Here is a 22,975-nt window from a genome sequence, read left to right as displayed (position 1 = left end):
CAAGGACTGACTCTCAGAGTAGGACATAGCCTTGGGCCAGTATAACGGTCAGCCCCCGTACTAAGGAATGTATAACCACCATTAATTATAACGTTTTAGGAATCCAGAATAAATATTTCCAGCGTCGGTATGCGGCTCCGCGTGTTGTGTTTGGAGGAAACACGTCCACCTTTGCAAACAGCGCTCGAGTGCGAGTTTGAAGCCATTGTGCGCTCGTCATTGAGAAGGAATGCTTTTAAACAATAACACTTCCTTAAAAGGGCAGGTGAATTGTAGACGGAGAGTTCGCCGGTCTACAGGGCTAGAATAGCGCGCTAGCTTCACTTTGCCATTTAGTTTCACAATGAAGCAGCCCTCTAAGCATTTACGGCGCTTTAAAAGCCCACAAGGTGGGCAAAAGGTGTGATTTTAAGGGCTCAATGTCGGGCTGTAAGCTGAACACTGTCGCCAAGAATTTCGAGGGTCTGCTCCATAGTTGTGCAGCCCGCGTTTTTGCGTTCCATCAGCCGCGCTCTGATTGGTTGAAGCACGAAAACGAGCTCGCTGATTGGGTCTTGTTGTGATACCGACCAATCAGAGAGCGCGTCTCTGCGGGGTCTCCGCGGTGCTATTGCGCAGGTGCGGTAAGTTGTGTGTTCCTGTCTGGCGGTCGCCCCTCCCTGAACTCCGATATTCTCATGTCAGGACCCAAATTTACCCCCTAAAACTCCTCCTGCCGTCTGATCCTCGGTCAGAGTACCCTCCCCAGGTCCACTTCTCCCCCCGGGCGCTCGGATTTTTCCCCCAGGGACGCTTACGGGTTGGCACCGTTGTTTTTTGTCGCGCTTGGTTGGCGTTGTTTACTGACCCGGCGGGACCTGAGCAAGCGATGCCCGACCGTCGGGATGCTGAGGAGAGAACGCTGAGGCAAGCGTTCCGACAGGCAAACCACGACCTGAACAGCGAGCCCGAGTCCGCAGCCTCCATACTACAGTCTGTCAAGGAACAGGAACTACAGTTCGAGCAGCTAACACGAGAACTAGAGGCGGAAAGACAGAGCGTCGCCAACCAACTCGAGCGCTGCAAGTTGGGATCAGAAACAGCCAGGTAAGGAATTATCCGATCTAAAAAAAAAGCGTACTTGTTTGACCATTCAGGCTGATAATTACAGGTTCCGATGTCTGTACGTGTACTTAGATGTGTCGGCAGACGTGAAAATGTCCGGTCCTGTTGGTAGATGCCCTTTGTTAGACAGGAAATTTGGTCATAGGTAAACAACGCTGCGTGGTTGTCGAGTACAGGCAACTAACACTCACAAACGGTCTTACATTACAAGCCGAGTATACAGTCACGTTTTTTGCTCCATCGATTTTTTTCTACCCCCCAAAAATGAAACTGAGGGACAAAACTACTAAAACCATACCCTGTAGTGCACCTGTACATAGATTTCATACCCTACTAATAGATTTTAAAGAGGTGGAAGTAAAGGTATTCAAAGGAATCTTACAACTTGCAAGGAACTACGCATAGACAAAGATAACGGGACAAAGAGCACTGAACTTCAGTGGCACAGAAAAGGTGAACATATGTTGGTGAGAACCACACACACACACACACACACACGTACACACTAAACTACAGGAAACTACAGTCTATAGGACTTTGGTGGAATTGTGGCAATCTATGTAAACAATTACTGTAGATAAGATTTGAATGAGAATGGTTGTGGTATCAATGACTAACTTCATAAAGCCAGGATCACTCCCAATACACCCGGCCAATTCATTATGTATGATGGCATACCGGACTCAATATAGCTATTATTAAAAATTAAGTGTCAATCACTAAGTATTCTGACATTTCTATACCTAGAACATGATTAAACATTTCACAAAAAGATTTCGAACTACAATTTAGTAGTTACAAATTATTCCCCTCCCAAAGTTGCAAGTCATAATTTGAATAACACAATTTCTAGTGTGAAAACTGATTACATGAGAAAAGGCTTTTGGTAAGTTATTGTTGTGTGTGATTTACAAGAAAAAGCTTTACCTAATCATTAAATAAAGTACGAGCAATGAAATTGTAATGTATGTAAGGAAGTGAAAGTTTATTAGCTGTAAGCTAATAAGTTATGAATTAGTGGCAGACTTCTGTATTTGCATTCACTTTCACTATTAGTCTAACTATATCTATTTCTGCATGCCACAATGAAAATTGAGTTTTGTAGAGTAATAATTTAATTCTTGAAGGTGTAAAGTTAGCTTGTAAATACAACAACACAATTTTAGCCACATAAAAATGCCAATAGTATATAAAAGTCAATACACCACATCAATACACACTATGCACACTACAATGAAAAAGGTTAATGTTGTCCTTCCAAATCGAATTGCCTCTAAGTCTTATACTATAGGCAGATAACTCAGAGATGACCAGTGGTGAGTCATAGTGAAAAACTCACTCATTTGAACATTCAACAAATAATTTCTGTTTGCTACAATTTATGGAAAAAAAAACAGCAAGCAAGTTGGTGCAACTGCCGTGTGACACACACATAATATGGCCAGACCTGACCCTAAAATTCATTCATAGCATTCTTCATAATAACATACAAAAACATAATAGATTACATCTCCGATTTTGTACATGTACATGGTTGTTTCTTATCATCACCTATCAGGCACAACTACATTGTGATGTGTGGACATGCTTGTCACAACAGATAATTTAGTTGAGTGTAATTATGGTTGTAAGGATGGTAATTAAGGTAGTAAGGCGACTGTGGTCTGACATCTCATTGAAACACCTGGACGAGGTAATTGATATGATGTAGTGGTTGCCTGGAGGCAGGTTTTAACCCTAAACATGCAGGCCTAGGGTTTATCTGTATCTGTAAGCTTGTATAACTGTGCTTAGTGGTAACATAGCAGCTTTATGTGAATGTTACACATGCAGGTTTGCAGGGCTGGAAATACCACCTGCATGTGTAGGTTAGTGCAGGTATTTCTGATGTACATTCACTGGTCCATGTACTGGGTATTTGTAGGTTAGTGCAGGTAAAATTGGAGCTGTGCAAGTATTTCTGATGTCTACCTGCATCGTAATCTGCAAGAGTTCATGTACTGGGTTTACATATGTTGGTCTATGGTTTCTGAACAGTTTCTAGTGTGGTCCTTACTCAGTACCGGTACTTCTTAAATTCTGAATCTGTGTAGGGCAGGTAAAATTTTAGCCTGGGTACCATCCAGATTTTCACTCCGAAAGGCTTGAAAAAACATTTTCATGTCTACCAATTTTTTTAGTGTTGCGGAGCGAAAATCCGAATGGTACCCAGGCCAGTAAAATTTGTCTGGCACAGGTAAATTTCAGTGTTACCTGCTGTCAGATGCAAGTTTATATTACATACCTTTACATACCAAGCTTTAAAATTTTATTTCTAAGCATTGACTTTAGAAAATAGGTTGCTGTGATCATGATAAGAATAAAACCTGTATCGATGCTGACTGTTTGCTGTTACCCTGGCTGGAGTAAGGCTACTTGCCAGTTGCTATTATCAACAGGGCTATTATCAGTAGAGTATAACCAGTTATGAGGTGTGGGGTTACCTACATGTAGTACTGTACTGTAGTGTAACGGTGAAGGTTAGTTCCTGAACACAGGGCTCGAAATTCATTTTTGGGAATAGGCGCACTGGTGCACCCAACCTAAAAAATTGGGTGCTCAAAAAAATGTTTGGGTGCACCATATACATGTAAGTAGAATGTCAGCAAAAACTAATAATGTTTCATTTCTGAATAAATGCACTATAATAATGATTTAATTATTTTATCAAGGACGTTCTAGTAATCTAGATTTTATTGACCCATAGATATTAAGAACATGCTGTAAACTACTATACATTTAACATCTTTACATACGTAAACCTATGGAGTTTTTTCGCCCTAAAAATAAAGGTGTATACTGTCTCAAAGAAGACAATCCATTCATTGTAAAGACTCAACTGTTTAATAAAAACACCTAAATACACAACTTGTCACAAGTAACAACTGTTGATTTGGGGTTAAATAAAGGTATGTTAATCCTCATACAAAGATTTACACTGATAAAAACAACATACGGTTGACTACATGCACAAGTTCTAGGTCTGAAGCTTTTAACTGCAGTACTAGTACCTGAAAAGTTTTGCTGCACAAGTGCTTAGAGTTACAGGTGCACCTAGATAGGGCCGACCTGGACCTGTGTAAGGGATATCTGTGGAGGTCGTGAGGTCAGGTCAAAGGTGACATGTCGGGAATATTTCTTGCCAGCCGGATGAAATGATTGGGATGTTCAGATGACAAGTCAGAAATTCCGAAAATTTGCCTCGAAGCTAAACATCGGGAGTTTGTCGGCCAGGCCTTGGATTGATGGAGGTTATTTTTGTTCTGATGCCATAGTGCAGCTATCAATTGTAGTCTGAAGGGTAAAGGGGTCCACTCGAAACGTTAGAAATTACAAAAATTTATGATAGTTGACGTAGCAATGTTGTACATCGCATGATATTCTTTTCTGACATTTAACAACTTAATTGTCCTGTAACTCATGCTTGGCAGGGGTGCTTGTGTTACGGTGTGAAATGTCACCTACAATCATGCATGAATGTAGTAATAGTAATATATAATATAGGTAAAGTAAAACTTGTCTTGCGTGCAGTTGTTCATGAGTTTGAATGTTGTAATATATTTACAGTATCTACCTGTACCAGGCAGTGTAGGTTTGTCTGGCCCTGCATATGATATATCATATGTAGGGCCAGACAAACCTACACTGGTGCAGGTAACATATGAATTGCAGTACTAGCTGGTAGTGGTAAGTGGTACTGTAACATGCCTGTATGTAGCACGTCGGCAGAACGTACTGCGCCTGCGCAGAACCCTGTATTTTCACGGTTTTCGGTGGATTTTTGGTCAACATTGCATCAAAATTTTGCCTGTTGCAGAAGATATCTTTTCCGACATAACATTTGGAAACTACAGACGGAGTGTTAACCTTATAATAATAATATGCGCGAATACAACCTTATATGAGACGTTCTACCGAAATGCTATGCACAATACATTACTAGTTTCACGCAGGTGCAGTACGTTCTACCGACGTGCTCCCGTATGTTCAGTTGACCCCCACTCCCATGCCCACCAGGTCCTGAAACTAACGGTCTGTTTGCCGTTCTGAATTGATCTGCATAGTTTGTCGAGTCATTGTTTCCCCTGCGGAGTTTGTCCACAGTCCAAAGTCAAACACAGGCGGTGAAACGACCAGACATGGCATGGCTGCTGCCTGATATGTTGGTTTAGGCCACTCAAAATCAGTTCCTTGGTTATCGGACATTTTTTTTGACAAATGTCAGCTACATACAGAAAACAGGGCTGGTCGGGAAACCAGACTACTATTTGTAATATAAATTCTCTTCTTGAAATTTTGCACCAAAATACCACACTTTACCTTCAATTTTTCAAAGTTGTATTGGTTTAGGCTACACCATTTTATTTCCTTCGTTCTCTGATTTTTTTTGTTGCAAATATCAGCTTGGTCAAAATAAAAACACAGGTCTGACTCTGAAAGGAAAACGTTTTTATGTTATACCAGAAACTGTGCACCAAAGTAGCATGATACTTTCCCTTCATCAAAGTTTTGTCTTCCAGTTTAGTATATCATTTTTCTAAACCCGAGAACCAGCAAAGTAAATTGGCATGTCCTTACTAGTGTTACTGTTAGGGCCCTGTCATTAGTAAACACCAGCTTAGCAAACAGACGCTAGTAATACTAACGGTGTGTAACTGACAGAGTGGACAGTTCAAGGTAAAGACTGAGTACTAGCACTAGTACTAGTAGAAGCCTCTACCAGCCTTGTTGCGTTGCATATTCAGGGTTGGAAATACATGTACCACCTGCATATGCGGGTTAGTGCAGGTAAAACTAAAAGTGAAGCTGTGCATTCTAGTATTTTTTATGTCTGCCTGCGCCTAATCTGTACTGGTATATGTATATGTCTATACGTGTTGGTCAGTTCATGTGGATTTTTATATGCTGCATTGACTGTTACCACCAGACCTATAAAATAAGTACTGTATAAAATTTTATATTAAAAATGATAATGCAGTTATGTTACGCCAAAGGGCGGTTATACCGGCTATACAGATACAGATGCAGATACAGTCAGAAGTATGACTTAGATATACATGGTATAGTTTCAGGTGTAAGAAGTATACCTTTTTGTTGGTAAGCTAACTAGAATGACACCCAGCTACAGAGAGTTAGCTACCATATATGCATGGCAGGGAAAGCATGTTGAACCCAGGGAATGTAACACGATGAGTGATGTGTGAGGCCAGGCATTGTCTGTCGGCCTTGTCAGGTGTACAGGGAAACTGGAGCATGGTACTGGTACTAGTAATAACTACTGAACGCATGAACAGCAATTTGGTGCTGTACACAACATGCATGTAACAGTGGTAGAAATACTTTTTTTTCAATGTTCTAAGTCCAAATTTTGTTCTGCAGTTTGGAAACACCTGCAAATACACAAGCGTCCATGCTAGTATTGCTACAAGTATAACCTTCTCAACTTATATTATAAATATAATATTATGACAATGCAAAATTGCATAATTTTCTGAAATATTGTTATAATGCAAAATGCAGAATGTAGATGGGTATTTTGATTTGAACACTCCAGGTAATTAATTCTGTCAAAAACAGACAAATTTTGACAGAAAAGCTGTAGCGTAACTGTATTAGTCATCACTACAACCAGCAAGTAGCCTGTGTAGTTAGTGGAAAGGGGCCTTGCAAAGATCCTTGGCAGTTGGTAAACAGTAGCTCCTTAGTTCCAACATATATCACAAGACATGGCGACGGCACACTCAAGTTTTTTTCAACCTAATCTTCTCCCCACTCTCTGATAGCCTGGGTACCATCCGGATTTTCGCTCCGCAACGCTTGAAAAAATCACCTTTTTTATTTTTTCGAGCGTTGCGGAGCAAAAATCTGGATGGTCGAGCGTTGCGGAGAGAAAATCTAGATGGTACCCAGGCTAACTCTCTGACCCTGTGTTCAAGTAACAGGAGCCCAAACAAATTCGGCATCCCTGGAGGCAGAAATTCAACTTTGAAGCTCAACTTATCCTGGTTTAGTTACAAATTTGTCCTGTCTACTGGTATTAAGCAGTTAACTTGTTACCAAAGACCAAGTTGTAAACATTGTGAGAGCAGTGTGTATATGTATGCATACGTTTGTTATCACAAATTCAATGTTGATTCCATGGATATATGTATATAAGTGTAAGATCACACTACAGAGGAATTTCTGAGAAAAATAGATTATTTTGCTGGCCTCTATATCTGAGCCTTTCATACTTGGAAGCCATTTATATTGTTTTCTATTTTTGAGTTGAGATTGAAAATTGGCTTGGTTTGGACTGGAAGCTTTTTTATGAGGCACTAGCCGTGGTGGGAACTGTTGTGTTTTTGTAGACAGTGCCAATATTTGTTAGGCAAATGTTAGCGGAGGCGACACTGTGGTGTATCTAAACCAGCAGGGCCAGGCTATAGCTAACGACACAGGGACTGATAGATGTAGTCAGGTCTGGGTGTGGTACACACTGAACATTTTTTTTTTCATTATCTACACACTAATGAAAAACTTGTGCACCACCAGAAAAAAAAAGGCCGAACATAAACTGACTGTACATATTTGGGGCATCTTTCTTTGTGATAAGAGACTGGTAGTAGAATGAAAAATCTTGCCGTGGCTTTTCTAGTATGTTTATGAAGTTAGTTCAGCACTTTCCTCTTCAGTTGGTGGCTTGAAATTCTCATGGCTTCTCGGTGTCGTTGTGTCAATAGAAAGAATTGATTTTGTGTCATTGCACCATTGTTCTCATTGATCTGGACTTGCTAGTTACGTATTAAAAGCTGGACATATGGAAACTCACACTCAGGCCTTTTCGTCAAGGCTTTCTTAATCTTATTTCAGTTTAAATGTCTACAGTAACTACAAGTACTGTTAATGAAAAATATAATGTAAGACTAAAGTAAGGGTATGAAGAGTTGGACATGTTGAAAAGGTAGCTTGCTGTTGAGTGTTGTTCGTTGTAACTCCTCGTCCTTGTCTTTGCGATATTAGCTGCATAGCTAAATTCTGTCATCATATTCTATATATGGAATGAACATGTTGAGCCACACTGGGAAACAGATGCTTTGCTCATCACTTTACTGTAAATTTGATGAAAAATCTAGTCTAGATTAGCTACAAGAAGAGTAACTCTAACTGTGGGGCATGTTGAAATTGTCAGTTTGCTTGCTGTTGGGTGTTGTCCCTTGTACACGTCTGTACAGCTGGCCTAATGGCCTACCCTGGGTTTTGAAAGGGGATGTCGCTAATGTGACACCCGATATCTGGCAGGGTATTCAGCCCAGCTTTTCTGGGCCCTCACCGTGACCTTCAGGTTTGACCTTCATTGTTCCGCCGTCTCTGTGCCACACAGAAGCGAGGTCGGAGTTGGAACTGTGCCGACTAAGTTTTAAGTTCGACTACTTGTCACAGAATTATAGAATGTAATAAAATACACTCCTCAAGAAAACATACAAAATTTAGCTTTAATAAAATTGTAATTTAGTATAGCTAGTATCAGTATGGATTAGTTCTGTTAGATGTTGTACTTTAGTATACATGTAGTTTATGTATCTACCCTTGTTCAAGTTGTTGTTTCTTCTTTGCCGTATATTGTACCAGGTACAGTTGTTGAGCAACAAATGACTTGATTTCAGGGCCCTCCCTAAGCAATGGAGCAAGGGTGCTCCCCCTCTTCCCAAAATCCTAGAACCTCTCCCAAAATTTCCAAATTCATGGTTTTCTTTTAGTATTTACATGAAAATTTGCTGACTTTTCATCAACCGATTAGGGAGCACCTCTCCCCTCAGAATTTATGGGGGGACCACTGGATTTGATTGTCAGTGTGGTTAAGAAATTACACATAACATCCTTCTTCCCTTAAGGTCCTAAATAACCCATCCTGAGGCATATTTTGACAATATATTTTGTTTATCTGACATGGATGATTTGTAGGTCTATTTTTATGTTCTGTGATAATTTTTTCATCACTGTCACATTTTGGCACCTAAATTAAACTGTAAAGTTGACGATTTTAACCCCTGAGTGGGGTACAGGCATTAGTAAGAAGGGCCTACTCCGCCTCTTTGGGGACCCCAGGTGGTCCCATGGGGGGACAACAAGAGGCAGCTGGGCCAATCAGGTTATCTTGTTTGGATGGTGGGGCATAGCTACAACTTGACAAGTATGGAAGGGAAAATACAATTTTTCTGAATTTGTGTTTGTAATAAATTATACCGGTGTGCAGTTATACAGATATGTGAACAAACATGACAAAGCAAGACCTGTGTAAACTTCATTTTTATTTTCAATGCCACGAACTCTGATCGATCTGACCGACGAACTTACTGTAGATTATTTGCTACTTCTCTGATACAACAAATACTGGCCAATCATAACTTCCGACAAACTTTAAAAAGATCGCACATATTTTGTAACGTTACATACAACCGAGGATAGAATATCGGTGAACTGTGCAGATGTCGGGGCCAAAATATATATAACTTATAAGTCCAAGTTCTGGCAAACGTTATTTACCTAACGTTCACCGATTCACTAAAAATCCCATACCACGTCCGTTCCTGCTTTCCTTTGCGGCTATCTGTCCAGCGGCTTGGCAAATTCTTGTCGATCGTCGAGCCATGTATAGGCTATTTTCCATGCCGATGTCCATGAAGTCTTGAGGGGTCCGGCGTCAAAAACGAGTTGGCAACTCCAGAAAACCCGGGTAGAGTTCCTCCAAAAGGTCTCAAAATAATCCTGAAGACTTCGCCTATGTTTTAGTACGTAAGATATAGCCCTAAAATCCCTTCTTCCAGTCCAGATCTCGCTCGAAACTGAAAAACATCGAGCGCCTCGGAGACGAGAGTCCGCCATTTTGAATCCAAGCTCGGGCGTCATGTGGCGATTTGGCCTGCCGGCGTGCACGCTGTTGGGCTGTTCTATTTACTGGACGTTTCCCCCCTCTATTTTTCCAAATCGCGCCGTGGCGTCATAAAAATTTGCATAAATTATGGCCTTACAATAACGCACCTTCTACCAAAAATTCAAAGCCCATACTCAACTGCAACTTGCATTTCTAAAAGACCCAAAATGTCCTCAGCCATGGTTATTTAGTACCTTAAGCTTGGTGTGGCAGGAAATTTGTCAGACATTTTTGGAAACCGGTTCCCAGACAGGGACATTCCCTGTGAGAGGGGAAGAAGCATGTGTCATGTTCATGATTGATATATATATACTTGAGGTCATGTTTCACCCAATTGCAAGTCATACCTTTACTATTACAGTATTAGTGTATGTACAAAAATCTCTTAGTAGTTTTACCAGCCCAGAAGAGAACAAGAAATAGCCATGCCTTCAAGTACCAGAGTTATCAACCAAGGATTGAGGTGTTCAAGAATTCATTGTTTCCTAGAACCATCGCAGACTGGAACTCGCTGTCACCAAGTACCGTAGGGGCATTGTCAATAGATAGCTTTAAACAATGTCATGTTGGATGTTCAAGGGTTAGGTGTAACAAGTCGATCGGTGTAATATAGCCAGCTGCCGCCGCGCCGCGTGCCTGCGTAGCTGGTGTGTTACGCCAAAGGGCGGTTATACGGACTATACAGATACAGTTACTGTCCAGGGCTTTTAAAGTTTAGTTTACTGACCAGCTAGCGGGCAGTGGGAGGGTGGATAGAAGTGTGGAATTTCTGGATTGAAGTAGAACCTACCAGTTTGTTTACTGTTTATACACAACAAAGGGCTGCTACATATTTATTTCTCAAGTATTTGTATGTGGAGAAAGCTGTAGACCATCTCCAAATACGAAAAGATTTACGTAACATAAGACATGTATGTTACAGTATGTACATGTATAATGTGTGCGATTATTACACAATTATTAGACAGTCCAGGTAACAATATAATGTTAGAGCAAGGCGAGGCAGTGCTGTTTTCGACCCGTTAATTTTGTGAATTTGTGAACAACACCAAACTATGTGTGTGATCTTACATGTATGAATGTGTTTCTCCTTTTTCTCACTCTTCTGTAACGTGTCAGTGAGTGAGTTTTTGAAAGTCTGAAACTTATGATTTTTTGTTTTCCAGCATTTATCCCACTTCTTTTCTCTCTCTTTCCCCCCCTCTCTCTCTCTCTCTCTCTCTCTCTACAGTTTAAAGTAATTTTCGTCCCAACGTGCTTACATCACTGTGTAAGTCTTTTTCAAAGCAAGATTTTTTAACAGCTGGATGCCCTTTCTAACACCAACCCAAACCCGAATGTGTGGGATCTGTAATGTTTGAAGGAGTTTGTAAATTTTCTGGTCAGTTTTATGAATGACCTTGAAGTTCCTTTACAGTATGCAAAAATGACCTTGACAATTGCAAAGTGACCTTGACTAAAATGACCGTGACATCCTTGTTTCAGCATGAGTTCAATCTCCACAGACGAGTGTTTTCTTTACAAATGACCTTGATGTTGCTTGAGTAAAATGACCTTGACTAAAATGACCTTGACCCCGTTGTTCCCTGGAAGCATGATTTTTATCTCCACAGATGAGTTTTCTTTACGAATGACCTTGATCATGGTGCTTTACTAAAATGACCTTGAACTTGACTAAAACGACCTTGACTTGACTTTCTTGTCCTTCAGCATGAGTTCAATCTCCTCCACTGTCTTCTTTATGATTGACCTTGATGTAGCCTCACAGATACTAAAATGACCTTGAACTTGACCATAATGACCTTGACCCGTTGTTCCGCAGCATGAGTTCGATCTCCTCCACGGACGAGTCGTTCCACTGGCGCCCGCCGCAGCAGCACGCGCCCGAGGACGACGAGAGCGACGCAGACTCCAAGATGTCCGGCTCTCAGCTGGTCGACTCATGTCTTAAAGTCCTGCAGGTAGGTTAAGACATCTTTCTTAGTTAAGGTCCTGCAGGTAAGTTACATGTAAGACATCTTCCTTCAATATCAGAACACCTTTGTAGTTTGTAAGCAAGGTGTTGGGCTCTCAGCTGGTCGACTCCTGTCTTAAAGTCCTCCAGGTAAGATAAGAGACTTACTTAAGGTCCTGCAGGTAAGTTAAGACGTATTCGTTGTGGGGTCGTGTGGTGTAATGACAGAGCGTCCTGAGTTCGAATCCTGCCCTGCTACCGGTTTGTGCCCTTGGGAAAATTTCCAATCTTAACTCAGATTAAAAATGAGTATGTCTGTATGCCAAAAAGCAGTTACTCAAGCAACTGGATATGATTTTGAAAAATCATATCCAGTTGCTTGAGTAACTGCTTTTTGGCGTATCGTATTACCTGGATGTCTAACCTTCATCGAAGTATGTCTGTATGTTTGTCTGTGTTGGTGGCGGCATAAAAATAGGTTGAAAAAAACTCGAGTGTGCCGTCGCCATGCTTGTGATAAATGTTGGAATAGAAAAAAAAGGAGATAGAAAAATGTGTGTACATGATGGATAATTGACAGAATGATTGACAGCTGTCTATGTCCCGTAGGAGCGCGGTGTGATGGACACACATGATGACCCCATGGAGGGGATGAAGGACGCCATGCCTCACCCCGACCGGTACGCGCCGGAGCGGAGCTACAACGGCGGGGGGAACGGGGAGGCGCCGGTTCACACGTCACACCAGTCGCTACACAGCGTGAACAGCGCCCACTCGAACCCCCACCCTGGCGGGGTCACGACATCGCAGCCAGAGTCTGTCACCGTCACTAAGGTCATCCACACCCGCACAGTCACTGAGGTTTGTGTCTTTCTTTTACTTTTACCTGTCCATCTTTGTCTGTACACCAAATGACTTGTTACAACCTTTGCACATCTAACTGTGTGTGCTAGTGATAATGCCCCTACTGTACTTGGTCCCACTGAACAATAGTTCTGGCGAAAAATGAGTTTTTGAACACCTCAATTTGTGGTTGATAGCCTGTGTGCCATCCTATTTGTATGCCGGGGCTCCCATACTCGCTTCCTAAGAAATACACATGTACATGGGCTAGCTCAGTATGTAACATCATCACCAAACCAAAATGATCAAACCGTTTCCAGACTATTTCTTAGCAAATATGGGATACACCGCCTGGCATACAAATTGGATGGCACCCAGGCTACAATCTGTATCTGTATCTGTATAGCCGGTATAACCGCCTTTCGGCGTAACACACCAGCTTCGCAGGCACGCGGCGCGGCAGCAGCTGGCTACATTACACCGATCGACTTGTTACACCTAACCCTTGAACTTCTAGCTCTCTAGACATTGTTTAAAGCTATCTATTGACAATGCCCCTACTGTACTTGGTGACAGTGAGTTCCACTCTGCGATAGTTCTAGGAAAGAATGAACTGTATCTGTATCAATCATGGTTGATACTGCAACCCTGGTATACAGTATGATGCCATGCCTATGTCTTTGTTCTTTCTGAGCTGGTATTAGATGCTTACTAGTTGGTACCAGTTTATAATATTAGTCAATTTGTCCACCCTGCAGGTGACGCCAAGGCACCACCCTACAGATAATTACTACGATCCGTACCGCGGTGACAACACGTCTAACCGGGGAACCCCACGGCACATGGACCCCCCGCCGCCACAGAGCAACTACAGGTAGAACTTCTGTTTCCTTTTGGACTTCCAAAAAATTGTCTTCACTTATTTGGATATCAATCAATGATGTAATTCACTTTATGCTCACGGTAGCTTCACGGTCTGAGAAAAGTGGACATGTTCACGGAACTATATATTCACGGTGGTGACAGGTGCAGGAACAAGAAAGTACAGGAATTATTTGTTAACTGTAATGATAAGTTCACGGAAAAAAAAGGAACAGTGAGAACTGTGAACAGTGAAAAAATCAGGAATTACGGTAGTTCGTGCTTACAAACCTGCATTTCTCATATCCAGTTGCTTGAGTAACTGTTTTTTGGGCATACAGCGACCCATACGAGGGAAGAAATCCGTACGAAGCTCCGGAGACCCTCCCCGATGAGGACCCAGGTCCAGCGGTGTACCGAAACCCGTCCACGGACACGAGCGACTACTACCACAACCCGACGCCGCCGCGCGAACCTGAACCAAACTACTCACGACAGGACTACCATAACCCCTACACACCCAGCAGGTTGGGTCTGCTTTATTCAGGTCTCCATTAGTGAATACATCCACTAATCTTCCTGGAGTCCATTTAAAACAATGTAATACAGAACAAAATAATATATAATGGAAATCAAAAACACTTTATACTGTGGGTAGCTACATGTAGGTAATGAAACAAGTTGGAATTTGGTAGTTGTAGAGTTCAAACTTTGTTCCAACACAAAACAAGGCTCTGAACAATGATGGTGGTAGATTCCGTCTTCCCGCCACTTTTGATGCGCTCCTGACGTCATCACACTTCCGACTTCCGTTCTGAGTAAACGAGTGTATTCATCTGACGAAGGTTGACGAGATAGACCATAGATTTATGGTGAGTTTATTATTTTGTGTTGGAACAAAGCTTGAACTCTACAACTATGGATTCTACCAACACAGATGAGCTTTCATTCGAAGATGTAATTTTCTTACAGGGAGTACTCCAACTACAATGGGCAGCCTCCGACAGACAACTACGCTCCCGTGTCGTACATGGAAGACCCGGGAACTCCGGTCATGCGGGCGCCGCTGGCCGAACCAGAAACGCCGGGCAGCATGGGCTCTCTCCGGGCGCACACGCCTTCGCTGGACAGCACGCACCGGGCCGACCCCATGGCCTGGCGCGACCCGGATCTCCCCGAGCTGATTGAAATGCTTCGGGAGCCACACCCTCCCGTACAGGCCAACGCTGCAGCGTATCTACAGCATCTCTGCTACGGGGACGACCCTGTTAAAGCTAAGATCAGGTCTGTGTACTGTTCGAGAAAAAAATACTTTATATGCATCTGAGTATTGAGGTTTTTAGTACTTTTTACCCATTCTTATTCATTCAATATAATTGAAAAGACTCATATCATGAATGTAAATGCTACCATTGTCTTTTAGAAAGTACAAATGCACCAAGTATTGTAACTTAAGTAATGAAATCCACAGTTTAGCAAAAAAAGCTGCAAGTGATTTTAACCTGAAAAAAGTTTTTAAAAACCTAGAAAGGCCGACATTTGCTTTGGAGCAAATACAGCATATTTCTTTCCATCTCCATCCCAGGCAGAAGTGGACCATTCTAAACTAACTCATTCTCAAATGGAACTTTCTCAAATAAAAAATTATTATATAGCAATTTATGTAATTGAAGACAAAGATGCAAGAACAAGCACTTTGAATCTTGACAGCTTTGCTTACAAAATTTTATGTTACTCGTTCCTGCCTCAGGTCCCTGGGCGGTATTCCTGAGCTGGTTCAGCTGCTGGACCACCCGAGTCCGGACGTGCACCGGAACGCGGCCGGCGCGCTGCGGAACCTCGCGTACGGGAAGGCCAACGATGAGAACAAGAGCGCCATCAACAACGCCAACGGGATCCCCGCCCTCGTACGGCTGCTCAGGAAAACACCCGACACTGAGGTTTGTTGGTTTATTTAAAATCTCCGTTAGAGATACAAAATTGTATACTAATCTTCCTGGGGTCCTAGTTTACAATACAATACATATTAGTATCAATTACAATATCATAGTAAATTACTATGCCTTACATTACTGTTGCATTACAATTTAAATAAAACTTGGCCATTATTGTATATCTGTATACATTAAATTGTAATGTACATGACGAATACAGTAATAAATATTATGGAAGATCATTTGCATTGGAGAGGTACATTCTTGTATCGGTCTACGGCACGATATTATCATAATGATCTTTTAATGTGCTTGCCATTGCCATGAGGTCTGCTTTATGTCCTATGTAAGAGGACATTACTAACCACAGCTACTTAATTTTTGAGTCATTTTGATTGTGTGAACAAAATGTGTTAAGTGCCTTAAAAATCCCAAGGGCACATCATTGGGGCCTGCTGAGGATTCAAACCCAGAATATTCAGATTCTGAGTCAACAACCCTAACCACATGCCACCTTGCCTCTTTCCTCAGGTACAGGAACTAGTGACGGGTGTCCTGTGGAACCTATCCTCCCATCCGCCGCTGAAACAGGCTGTTATTGACGACGCCCTCGCCGTGCTCACAAACCGCATCATCATCCCGCACTCCGGCTGGGAGGCCAGCCCAGACGCTGACAGCAAACCTAGAGACATACAGGTAACAACTTTGTTAGCTGTACTTTGGCTCTGAATGGTGCTGTGTACCTTTTCCCTGAATCTTGTTCCGTACTTACAAAAAAATCATGTCACATTCCCCTTTTTGTTCTCAATCATGGTTTATTTGGAATAAAAGACCTGTCTTGCAGTAGTCACTGAATTGCACCGAAATTTCCATTAAAACACTTTTATAAAAGAAATGTCAGACAGGATTAAAATATGTACAAGTTGGAATTAAAATACGCTGACAATTGCAGTGTTTCAACTTTTCACTGTACGATCTTTAATGATACTGAGGATCTAAACAAACCATTCATTCCTTCCTCCCTGCAGTGGTCAGTGGTGTTCCGTAACGCGACGGGTTGCCTGCGGAATGTGAGCTCGGCGGGGCCGGACGCGCGGCGGAAGATGCGGGAGTGTGACGGGCTAGTGGACGCTCTGCTCCACGTGCTGCAGACCGCCATCGGCAAGAACGACATGGACAACAAGTCCGTGGAGAACTGCATGTGCGTGCTGAGGAACCTCTCCTTCCGGCTGCCGAAAGAAGTGCCAAGCGCACAGAGGTACATGAACAGCTTTTTTAACGTTATCTTAAAAGCAGAGCTCGAAATTCATTTTTAGGAATAGGTGCACCCGTGCACCCAGCCTACAAAATTGGGTGCACAAAAAATTTTTTGGGTGCACCATATGAGAAAAAATGAATAGAATGTCAGCAAAAACTAATCATGTTTCATTTCTAAAGAAAAGTACTATAGCAATGATTGTTCATAGATGTTCAGAATGTGCTGTATACTACTAAAAAAAAGTATACATTTAACATCTTTACATACCTAAACCTATACATACCTACAAAAACTGGTGCACCCATAGAAAAAAATGGGTGCCCAGCTCCAAATTTGGGTGCACTAAGATGCACCCAGTATTCCAGCCCTGCCATGTGAATATGTCTCTTACTGAATTGTTGTCATTCCACAGCACAATTCGGCCATTCTGGCTGCTATGTTTGCAATAGTGTTGAAATAAACCAATCATTCATACAGGTACGAGCTAGCAGAGCCGCCCAAGTCGTCGCAGCCCCCGCCCAAGAAGAAGCCGACGAGCTGCTTCGGTTCGGGGAAGAAAAAGTCAGAAGACAGCGGGATAAAACAGTGGGATGGAACGGGACCCATCCCGCAACGCGCGGAGCCTGCAAGGGGACAGGAGCTGCTGTGGCAACCAGAGGTACAGGGACTTGTTCCAACACATAAAGGGAACCCACCATGAATTTTTAGTCGATCTTGTCAACCTTCGTCAGATGTGTGATGCACTTGCTGACTCTTCGGATAGGAAGTCTGAAAAGTGATGACGTCAGGAGTGCATCAAAAGTGGCGATTACTTATCTATCAATCTTGGATATATATATACATGTATATAGGCAGGGGTAGGCAAAAATAAGTTTGGTTGGATGAAAGGTTCAGAGAACGTATAGGCTTTACACTACGTGAAACAATAAGAAGAACAGCAAACCGAGAAGATGGAGAAAACTGATTGTCAGATCTTCTGCAAGTGCCTCAATGAGATGGATGTAAATTTTTATTCAGGGTAAATTTTACCACACTGATCTGTAACTTCAAGATACAATTATGACAGAATTATTTCAATTTTAACATTTTCTTTGAAGGTGGTGAGGCTGTATGTGTCCCTTCTACCGGAGGGTCCAAAAGACTATAGTTATGACAGAATTTTTTCAATCCATATCTGTCGCTAATGCCATTGTATTTAAGGAAAACTTCAGTTATGACAGAATTAATTTCTTTTTTAACATTTTCATTTGTTCAAAGGTGGTACGTCCGTATCTGTCCCTACTGCTGGAGTGTTCAAACCACGACACACTGGAAGCCGCGGCGGGCGCTCTACAGAATCTCTCGGCGGGGAATAACAAATGGGCAGCGTACGTCCGGGCCATGGTGCGGAAAGACAAGGGGCTGCCGGTGCTCGTCGAGCTGATCCGCATGGACAATGATCGGGTTTGTTTGTTTGTTTATTTAACAACTGGGTTTGTTTGTTTAACCCTCAAACCACCGAATGGGGTCAAAACTGATGTATACATGTATAAATACGAAGAGTAAAATACACCTTTGGCATCAGGGTTGGACAAGTGTTCATTGCCACTTGCCCGAACCAACTTTTAACTTACCCGAAATATACATATTTCTTTGCATTTTACTTCCACCAAGGAAATAAGATTATTATATTTTGAAGTTTATAATGTTGGATGCTTTTATTGAAATAAGGTGGTTTGACTTGCCCCCAACACTGTAGCTGCTATACTTTGCATCCCAAAAATTTACTTGCCCAATCGGGCAAGTATAGGGGCACATGCACTTGCCCGAACAGTACTTTTACTTGCCCTGGGCAAGTGGGCAATTGAAGTACTCAAACTCTGGGCATCAATTAATAACAACATTACATTATACAAGTTAACCAAAAATTTCATGTCCTAGGTTGTGCGTGCCGTGGCGACCGCCCTGCGAAACCTCTCGCTGGACAACCGGAACAAGGAACTGATTGGGAAGTACGCCATGCGGGACCTGGTGTACCGACTTCCCGGTGGCGACAGCGCACCGAAAACGTCCGAGCCAACCATGGTGGCGATCCTACACACGCTGCATGAGGTGCGTATGTCACTGGCGTTAAGAAAACACGGAGACAGAGATAACGTGTCCTGTTGTTTCTTTAATCTTTTCAAGTCCCTCAATTCCGTAACGTTACCTTTCTAGAACCCCTTCCTTCGAACAGGTGTCGTTGCTCAACACCGCGTGCGCACGTGGTGATCGAACAGGCACCCCCGCTCGAAGGAAGGGTCTAACTATAGCTATTACAATGTAAGTGCTCAATGTATAAGGTAAAATGCAAGTCACTTCGTGACACGTAGTCCAGTGGTTATCGATCCTGCCTCTGGACTAAGAGGTTGGGAGTTCGAATCCCGGCTGTTGTTGCTCACCTGACATGCACGCTATTGTTTAGGGTCGCAGTCCTTAGGATGGGACGTTAAGCCGTGGTCCACTGGTCATTGTGCTTGTCGAAAAGAGCTAGGGGAATTTCCCCAGTACAATGAACCTGTAAATACTGTGCATAGCATCTGTCTTCTTTGTCACAGGGAGCTAAAACTGGTTTGAGATCACTTTTTCACTTTCACTCTTTCACTTTCACTCTTTCACTTTCACTCTTTCACTTTCACTCTTTCACTTTCACTTTTTCACTTTCACTTTTTTCAATTTCACTTTTTCAATTTCACTTTTTCAATTTCACTTTTTCAATTTCACTTTTTCAATTTCACTTTTTCAATTTCACTTTTTCAATTTCACTTTTTCAATTTCACTTTTTCAATTTCACTTTTTCAATTTTCAGGTCATCTCCAAGAACATGGAGAACGCGAAGTCTCTGCGAGACGCGGGCGGGATCGAGAGGCTCGTCACCATCAACAAGAACCGGGACAAGTACTCACCCGAGGTCGTCCGGGCGGCAAGACAGGTCCTGGCCACGCTCTGGTCCTTCAAGGACCTGCGGCCCGTCTTCAAGAAGGACGGGTGGAACGCCTCGCACTTCCCGCCGGCCAGAGTCGCGGCGCGCCCGCCTGGGTCCACCATGGCCCGCGGCGCCTCGCCCGGGGCGGGGCTGGAGTACGACGACACCACCCTGCCCGCGGCCGGGCCCCAGGCCAACTCCAACGCCTACTCCACCCTGCCGGACGACAAGGCCGCAGGCAGGAGGCAGCTCGACTTCTCCCAGGACAACGGCACCAGAAACACAGGTCAGTCCCTTAGCAACCACGGGTCATTTCCATAGCAACCATCGGTCAGTCCCATAGCAACCATGGGTCAGTCCCATAGCAACCATGGGCAGTCCCATAGCAACCACACATGGGTCAGACCCATAGCAACCACACACGGGTCAGACCCATAGCAACCATGGGTCAGTCCCATAGCAACCATGGGTCAGTCCCATAGCAACCATGGGTCAGTCCCATAGCAACCATGGGTCAGTCCCATAGCAACCACACATGGGGCAGTCCCATACTACAATGTAAGTAGATAGGGTCCACATATCAACATTAGCCAGTACCTAATATATAAGTTTAGCATAGTGGCAACTATGACCTGAAGTTCTGTCCCACACTAGTGACACAGGTCAATACCATGGGTTAGTACACAACCTTAGTCGAGTAGTACAAAGAACTTGATAAAAATGTGAAATTCTAAAATGATACTGGTGTGTCACCATGTTCAGTTTAGGAAAGCCATTTGATTTTTACACCTGGTCCATTAGAACAACCCCATGTACATGTAACTTGTCACATGTGGGGAATGTAATTGACAGTGATGTACACTTACAGCCTGTTACTGCTCTGTGTCATTCTCTGTCCATTAAATCTAATTGTAGTCAACTAGTCACCCAGGAATTCTGAAATGTTGCTGGTTTAAAGAAAGACAGATACATCTTTCTTGTATGACTGAAGCCTGGGTAGTTTCAGAGTGTGTAAATTTTGACTAGAGTTGATACTAGACAGCTGACAGCCACTTTACGAGGGAGGTTATACAGTCCCTGTTGTACTCATGTTTTAATATGAGGTGTCATGTAGAACACTTAAGGTTCAAAAAGCTGCAAATGGAGTTACAAAATAACATTTTAGTGTTAATGGAATTTTAGGATGGTAAACTTCAAACAGCTATATATGCTATGTCCTTTTAATGGTCTGTCTAATTTGCGTCTGTCAAGTCAAACTGCGCTGTGTCAGAAATTCTGAATTGCCTCTGGTTAAGTCCATGGTATAGTGCATGGAGGCGAGCTGGTATGAGCCAGCAAACTGAAGTGATAACCACTTTATGTTTTTGTATAAAAAGATGAAGGAAAAATCTATTAAGGTCACTTTCTTTTTTTTTCTTATATTTTTTCTAATGTTTTGTTGTTCTTGACAGGAGCAGATAAAAGCCGTGGAGGTGAAGAGATCCCAATGACAGACCTGACACCTGGTAGGTACAAACTCCTTTCTTTTAAACTCCATAAAGCCAATGTAAGCTGCTTGACTAGAATTCAGTTTTAGGAAGAAGTGCACCAGAAAAAAATTTTAGAGGACAGTAGAATATCAGCAAAACCTTGCTGCCTTTCTCCAGAGCTTGAATGTGAAATTTTATAGCTAACTTAGTAAAGTGGTAGATTACATGTATTCCAGGTTTTAGATTGGAATATGTAAACCCTCATAAAAACAATGTACCACTTGAAGGAACTTTGGCTACTTGTATACCTTACAGATGGTTGGTCAAACTTGTTTATGTACAGGTACAGATCTGGACCTGTGACTTGACTTGACTTGACTTATGTCGAGTCCTGGTGTCCCTGGCCTCGAGACAAACCTGGACCTGTACCTAAACCCATGTACCTAAAACTGTTCCTATAACTTGTTTAAAGTTAAAACTTTTGGTCCAACACAAAAAGTTCTCTCCCCTAGAGCTTTCGACCAGTCACTCTGGTCTTCCTCAGTAGACTGACCCAGTGAAGCTTGTCACATGGCTTCTTTTGAAGTGTGACGTCAACACTGGGTCAAAGGTATCATGTAACTACCAACACAGATGATCTTTCATGATGTTCCTACAACTAGTTTTAGCAGTAGGTACACAGCTACAAATGTATAACCGAGTTTTGTTTTTGCAGGCTATGCTACTGTGGAGAGAGATACAAGGCCGGAACAGAACTTCCAGCCACCGGTGGGAGGAGTGCCGGTATTTGGAACACCCAACCAGCAGAATCCAGAACCTCTGTATGCAAAGGTAGGGTCATAGGTCGTGACATTTGGTAGTGTGTGTTAAAGGTCAGGTCACAATGTGTGGCATTTTGAAATGTAGCTTTTTCCAAGGGTACATGCAATTTCTTCATTTGTAGCATTTAGAAATGTAGCTTTTAATAGCTTTTAATTGTAAATTCCAAAGGTACATGTTATTCCTTGGAGTGTAGCAAACAGGAACATAACTTTTAGTGTTACATTTTAAACTTGAGGTTATAAGGTGACACATTTGAAGTGTAGCAGCTTGTAATGTAACATTTAGTCGCACATGTTGCAAGTAAAGGCAGTTGTGACATCCACTGACGAGTTTGTTCTCGTTAGCAGGTTAATAAAGACAAGAGCCGGGCTCAAGACTACGGTTACGTGGACGACCCTGACCCAAGGACGTTCCAGCTGGAGGATCCCGACCCACAGAAACCCACGGACTCCTGGGTCTGAATCAACCCACGCGGGGAAAAAACCCCGACCCACGTGGGAAACCTACTCTCCAAACAGAGGTTTGGGGTCATTTTTGGTGTGTTTTTAGACTTCTTTATCGGGGTTTCCTTCTTGCACTGGAATTTTTCTTTCACCCAACCCAACCTCTGCCGGCAGTCAAAAGCATCCAGTCAGAAAGGCATTCATTTGGCCACTGATGACTGTGCCTATTCATGCGTCCGGTTCACACCTACTTGTAGAACGACCGTAAATGTGTTGAAGTGGTCATGATTAGGTTTATAGCGCGTTGATGCTTTCGACTGCCGGCAGAGGTTGGGTGAAAGATAAATTCCAGTACGAAATAGAAATCCCAATAAAAAAGCCTAAAAACAC

At 42.6% G+C, this 22,975-nt stretch overlaps 1 protein-coding gene across 1 annotated transcript; it reads left to right on the top strand.

Annotated features, from left to right (window-relative positions):
- Window positions 1–603: 603 nt before the first annotated feature.
- On the top strand, window positions 604–22,637 carry LOC109482753 (catenin delta-2-like). The gene is made up of 16 exons (XM_019785587.1): window positions 604–1,086; window positions 11,880–12,018; window positions 12,621–12,872; window positions 13,613–13,728; window positions 14,057–14,242; window positions 14,688–14,999; window positions 15,466–15,655; window positions 16,181–16,345; window positions 16,678–16,907; window positions 17,385–17,565; window positions 18,165–18,350; window positions 18,828–18,998; window positions 19,735–20,137; window positions 21,303–21,356; window positions 22,036–22,151; window positions 22,487–22,637. Exons 1-16 carry the CDS (start codon window positions 869–871, stop codon window positions 22,601–22,603), a joined length of 3,036 nt encoding a protein of 1,011 aa, XP_019641146.1. The 5' UTR covers window positions 604–868; the 3' UTR covers window positions 22,604–22,637.
- The last annotated feature ends 338 nt before the right edge of the window (window positions 22,638–22,975 follow it).

The sequence above is a fragment of the Branchiostoma belcheri genome, unplaced genomic scaffold (assembly GCF_001625305.1).
Source record: "Branchiostoma belcheri isolate BF01 breed outbred unplaced genomic scaffold, Haploidv18h27 scaffold60, whole genome shotgun sequence".
Lineage (NCBI taxonomy): Eukaryota > Metazoa > Chordata > Leptocardii > Amphioxiformes > Branchiostomatidae > Branchiostoma > Branchiostoma belcheri.
Note: the sequence above shows the minus strand (reverse complement) of the source record. Positions and strands in the feature narration are given on the sequence as shown.

Excerpts from the sequence above, each read along its gene's own strand:
- LOC109482753 (XM_019785587.1), top strand. The coding sequence starts at position 869 with ATGCCCGACCGTCGGGATGCTGAGGAGAGAACGCTGAGGCAAGCGTTC. Across the intron at positions 1,087-11,879 it reads TTGGGATCAGAAACAGCCAG|CATGAGTTCGATCTCCTCCA; the intron begins GTAAGGAATTAT and ends GTTGTTCCGCAG. Across the intron at positions 22,152-22,486 it reads CAGAACCTCTGTATGCAAAG|CAGGTTAATAAAGACAAGAG; the intron begins GTAGGGTCATAG and ends TGTTCTCGTTAG.